General features: G+C 41.9%; 1 protein-coding gene across 1 annotated transcript; it reads left to right on the forward strand.

Moving 5' to 3' along the window:
* Positions 1 to 2: 2 nt before the first annotated feature.
* On the forward strand, positions 3 to 5338 carry LOC119321170 (NAP1-related protein 2-like; the record flags this gene model as incomplete). Its single annotated transcript, XM_037594972.1, has 10 exons — positions 3 to 125; positions 2280 to 2402; positions 2503 to 2553; positions 2630 to 2701; positions 2955 to 3068; positions 3251 to 3309; positions 4570 to 4630; positions 4775 to 4831; positions 4912 to 4950; positions 5048 to 5338. Coding segments are annotated over 10 exons (747 nt in total), but the record flags the coding sequence as incomplete, so codon positions are not given.
* Positions 5339 to 6078: the final 740 nt, after the last annotated feature.

A 6078-nucleotide genomic window follows, 5' to 3' on the forward strand; every position in this document is an offset into this window, starting at 1 on the left:
CGCCGGCGGACAAGGGGAAGAAGGCCAAGACCGACACCGACGTCGGCGAGGAGAACGAGCAGATCGACGGTGCCCTCGTCCTCTCCATCGAGAGGCTCCAGGAGATCCAGGACGAGCTCGAGAAGGTGAGCTGCCCCTCTCTGAGTTCTCGATCTATTTTGTTGCGTCGTCAGTGTTGGGGTGGATGCACAACTGGATTTCTAAGTGGGTTTATTGGAGCGGGTGATTGCGTCAAATTCCGGAGTACGTAATTTAGTGGAGGGGTTGCTGATTACGGTTTGGTAGACTTCTCTGGTACTCGTTGCGTAGCTGTGCGGACTGGTGGTCGCAGCTGCGCGTGATTACTGCGGGCAGTACTTGCTCAAAAGCTGTGATGTTGCGAATTTTGTCGTTCGAACCTATAGGAACTGACGAGTGTATTATATCGCCTGATTCACGCGTAAGCTTCTGGCAAGTGACAGTTTAAATTTTAGAGTATTCAATGGTATGCCAAATTATTTAGCAGGTTTCGTAGTGGACGCGCAAGAGTTTATAGGTAGGCGGTTTGAGGGTTTACATCATATCAGTAAACATTTTGAATTGCAAAAAACATCTAATGTATTATTCAAATTCAATTGCCTTACTCCTCTTTTGGTTGGTATGTCCAAACTTAGTCAGTAAGATAACTCTAATAACTTAGTGACGTCAAGTTGGTGTCAATTAGCAAGCGAACTTCCCGGATGGAAGTGCTTGCAGAAATAAGTCTGGATTTTCATTTCTCGGCCCCATATTGGTTCCCGAGTGTGGTCTGCAAGAACTGGATTTTAGACTGGCTACCACCCTCTCGCAAGGAGCTGTTAGTAATGAGTTTGAATTGTTTTATCCAAATTTTGGATGTAAAGGTCAATTGTTACTGAGTATAGATAGTGTGTATGTTGCTTTCCTTCATTTAGACATATCTAGACAAATACAATAAGCGGCAATTTATGGTGCTTGCATTTTTGCTGTCTTGCCGCTATAATATCTTGTCAAATACACCAAACAGAAAGATATCGACTGCGTTGTTTAGATGTTCTATTTGCTTCCCCGGCCAATTTTACTCACCAGTTATTCCTTGACCAACTGTTATTCAATTTCGTCTGGTTAATAGAAACATAGTATGCTCATATTGCCCACAATATATACAGCTTGTTCTATTTTCTTCTGGGCTAGGTTATGGTATTTGGTTTCTGGCTCTGTTTGTAAAGCGTCGCTTAAGCGACGCTTAAGCGTTAGAGCGCCCTCCAGGCTCAAAGCGTCCAACTCGCTTTAGACATGTGTCTAAGGCGTCCGCCTTAGACACTAAAGCGTCTGAAGCGCCTGCTTAGGCGTCCTGATTGGCGCTTTAAGGCAGAGAGGACGCCTTAGACTTGCCAGGCAGGGTACAGAGATTCCTGGCAGGGAAACAGGGCTGGGCTCACGTGTGAAACAGTTACAGGAGGGGAAAGAAAGAGAGAGAACCAAAACCAGAGCGTGCAAATATCCAGGCTTTCAGCTCTTTCCTCTCTCCTCTGGCAGCAGCTTCCTCAGATCTGCACCAGCCTTTTCTGCTCTGTTGTGTGTTATGCTATGCACAACTCCTCTGCTGTTAGGTGCTACTGCCTCTCTTATAGCAATTGGCTAGTTGCTTACTGCTTAGTGGATGGATCAGAATATATGGGCTCACTGGTGGATTAGAATCAACATATATATGTCTCACTAAATGGTGCTCTATTATACTGCCCATCAGGTTCAGAGTCTGTGTAAAGCGTCGCCTCGCTTTACGCTTTATCGCTTAAGCAGTGAGGCGCCCCCCTAGCGCCTCGCTTCGCTTTACCGCTTTATAAACATAGGTTTCTGGCGTTAACCGGGTTGTTGCCACCAGGGCAATTAATCCTCATTATACCTATACGTACTTGACTGCAGTTTTTATTGGAGTAAAAATGAGAGTGGAAAATGAAAAAAACATATCATTCTGAGACATTGGAATTTGACTCAGTTAGACCTATAGTTTAACAGGAAGAATTGCTCGGTTACCCGTGAGCCAGGTGTAGCATTGATATGATATCCCAAAGTGACTCCACTTTCACCTTCCACTTTTTATGGCCCTTCAAGTCCATTAGGAGATGTTGAGTTCATCCATACTTATTTTTATACCTGTTCCTAGTTTCTTTTGCGTTTTAAAGTTAAGCTGTCATGTAAAACCTTCTTTGTACCTGCATTTTTTTTTATGCCCAATGGGAAGTGGACAGGCTTATGTTAATTTCATCCATTGCTAACAGGTTAATGAAGAAGCAAGTGATAAGGTTTTGGAGGTTGAGCAGAAGTACAGTGAGATTCGCAGACCTGTCTATCTTCGGAGGTGTGACATCATCAAAACAATTCCAGACTTTTGGCTGACAGCGGTATGCAGACTATTTATTACACATGACAGTTTTGATGTTTGTTGCAGTTGCCAATCAACATGTTTACATTCTTACGTATTTTGTTATGTGCTGCTTGCAGTTTCTAAGTCATCCTCTTCTCAGTGAGCTTTTGACTGAAGAGGATCAAAAGGTATTTTATTTCTTTGATATGAAGCGGGTTTCTGTTTTATTTGAAATATTATGTAACTTTTTATCTGTTATAATAGATGTTCAAGTACTTGGAATCTGTTGATGTTGATGATTCTAAAGATGTCAAGTCAGGCTACTCCATCACTCTTGTAAGTACCATTCCCTCTTGGGAATTATGATGTCTTAATTGCATCACTTGTGTCTAGGCCGAAAGGAAGTAATAGAAACTAGATGCAACCGATAAAATGCTGTATGCCACAATGGCATAACCTATGCTTAAGGGAGCTAGTGAAGAAAGGCGAATAATGGCCTTTCCAGCCCAATTCAAAGTCTATTGTTGATAAGACGTTCAAACATTCATCTTTATTATACTCATTATCTCCTTTTTGTTTTGAAATGCAGAACTTCTCTGAGAATCCGTACTTTGAAGACAGAAAGCTTACCAAGTCATATGCCTTTGCTGATGATGGAACAACCACAATAAATGCCACTTCCATTAAGTGGAAGGAGGGAATGGTATTGTGCCCTCTCTCTAAGATACTCTCTCCGTTCGGAATTACTCGTCCAAGAAATGAATGTATCTAGATGAATTACATCCATTTTTATCTGTTTTTGTGACAAGTAATTCCGAACGGAGGGAGTACATATCTTAGCACTGGCTTGGATGGAAAAAGTCTAATGCTCATATGTATACACAGGAAATTAATGGGAATGCCATTAAGAAGAAAGGAAGCAAGCGCCCATTGGTTGAAGAAAGGTCAGTTGCTTATCTTGCCATGATTGCTGCAGATGGATGGTGAAGTTGAAGTATTTGGTGCTATTCATTGACACCACACTGTAGGATGTGTATTATGGTAAAATGGTGGTGAATGATTATTACTGTTGCTTATCACATGACTAAATAATCAAATATACAGTTTTTCATGCTGTGATGACGTTCATTCTATAGCACTTTGTGAAAAGCTAGTGGAACTGGGTTACTTTGGACCTTCTCTACTGAATGTCATTAGCAATTGTGCAAGGTCTTCGTGAAAGTAGGAAATATACAATATTATTGAATTCAAATTGATGCTTTAAATGATTAAGTGTATAAAAATGCTGCAAGCATTTTGCATGCATATATGTGTTACCTGATTTCTTTCAGTCCTGTGAGCTTTTTATGGCCCACATGCTCATCTTCATCTTTTCCTTGGCATAAATTATAACTAAGTGTAATTATCTTCCATTTCTATTCTTCCTGCTGCTTCAAGAATGCTTGTGCTAAGAGCCTGAGACAGATTTCCCGCGGCACCAAAATAATGGCTAGCTTTGTTAAGTAGTATGTGAACCTTGTATTATGTTGCTCCCTCCACACCAAAATATAAGACGTCTTTGCAGTTTAAATTGAGCTGCAAAAACGTCTTATAATTTGGTACAGAGGTAGTATTATAGCCCCCTATACTCTTGTACTAGTGCCTTGCTGTATTAAGTTGTTCCTTCTGCGGTCTTATCTATACCAATATAAAAAGACCCAAAGGGGCAGATCCAATTAATCTCGGCCATCAAATCATGTCAATCCAACGACCTAGACTGCTTCAATGTCGAGTACTCAACATGTTTAGCGTGCAGTTAATTTCATGCCAAAAATAGTGCTAATCACATAATAACACGCAAATAATATCCTACTTAATATCCGCATGCACTTAATATACTTCCAAATTAACGTGAATTTCATAGATGTTGGGTCATTTAGAAAGTACTCCCTCCGTCCCATAATATAAGGACGTTTTTGACACTACACTAGTGTCAAAAATGTCCTTATATTATGGGACGGAGGGAGTACCTCCTATCTTGTTCTGCCATATTCATTATAATTTCTATGGCATGAGCATCTAGAAAAATGCTCAGGTAGTATGACGTTGAACAACATTTTTTGTTGTGAACCTTGCGTGTCTCATTTGTGATTTCTGAGGTTGTTAGGCAAGATCTGAAAAAAGCTTATATACTGAAAAAAGCTTATATAGTGTTTTTCTTGCAGTTTCTTCACCTGGTTCACTGATACAGAGCACAAGAGCCTTGCTGATGGGGTGCAAGATGAGGTAACAAAATTATTATTTCACTTGTCTGGCCTTTGCTAGTAAACTTGTAGTGTTTATTTATCCTGATGATTTGGCAATTTGTGTTATGAGCTCTCTGGTCTTGCAGACGCTTACGGGAATTCTTATGATTTTTGAACTGTGCAGGTGGCAGAGATCATCAAAGAAGATTTGTGGCCGAACCCATTGAAATATTTCAACAATGTCAGTATTATGTTTGATTTGGTTCATAATTTTATTTTATTTCCTTATATGCCTGGCCCTTAAAAGATCTCTTGTTGCAGGAGGTTGAAGAGTTTGAAGGAGATGACGAGGATGAAGAGGTAAGCTCTGTCTTTGCAGTTCAGCAAAGCAACTAGTGTTGAGTTTTAGTATTGGCCATACTTACACGGGTAGCTTATCGCTCTCCTATGTTTGCAGGGATCTGATGGGGAGGATGCTGAGGAGGAGGACGACGAGGAGAACTGAGGCCTTGGTTGGCTTTGGTGGGTCCTGATGAATCGTTGTCTGCAGATGCTATGGGTGTCTGAAGGGTGAAGTCATGTGACCGTTTCGAGACTGTTTCGTTTTGTGTTTGACTTAGCTGGAACTTAGCCTTAGGAGCTGTTGAATGCGTTATCGAGTACGTACTGTCGTATTTTCGACTTAAAGGAGACCTCGATATATCATAATCTGGCGATATCTATGACAACAATTTAACTTGCTGGTGACTCTGGTCGTTGTTGCAGCAATATGGTGCGCTTTTCCGATCTATGCGATGCATCTGTTTGCTAGGATTCTAGGCGTCTGTCGCCTATCTAGTAACCCGCCATGTATTTACTCATAGAGTTTGCTTCCCTTGCTGGCTTCTGGCTGAGCCTGAGTGATGACGGTGAATATTCCATAGCCGTCTCGCGTAGTTGCTACAGCCGCCGCCGCCTCCCAACCCTAGCTGCCACAGTTGCCACCTTGACACGTGTCGTTTTACTCCCGAGATACTTGTCGGAGAAATGCATAAAAATAAATGTATCTAAAACTAAAACTAAATACATTTAAATTCATTCATTCTTCTACAAGTATTTCTAGACGGAGGGAGTATTATTCTTGCTTCTTCGGACTGTTAGTTTTGTTCGATGCTGTAGGGAAGCCAACCTTGTCGCTGACTGCTTGTCAAAACATTGCTTTAGTACTAAAGCTTCAAAATATTGGGATTCTTTTCCCCCTGACTTCATTCTTTCAAAAATTGTAAACGATATGGTTGTTATTTCAGACGCGTGCGAAAAGGCGGTTCGCCGCACGCTAGTTTTGGTGCGCGGCGTTCGGAGCGCACTATAAATTCAGCGCCTCCTCCACGTGCCCTTCCACCGCTCCTACGCGCCCTCGCCTTGCCATGAGCCCTCTGCTGCTCTCTTTCTCACCTTGTCGCTGCCGGGGAAGTTCGGGCTACCGCGGCGTCTGCGCGCCTCTGGTTC

This window comes from Triticum dicoccoides, chromosome 6B, assembly GCF_002162155.2.
Source record: "Triticum dicoccoides isolate Atlit2015 ecotype Zavitan chromosome 6B, WEW_v2.0, whole genome shotgun sequence".
In the NCBI taxonomy this organism is placed as follows: Eukaryota; Viridiplantae; Streptophyta; class Magnoliopsida; order Poales; family Poaceae; genus Triticum; species Triticum dicoccoides.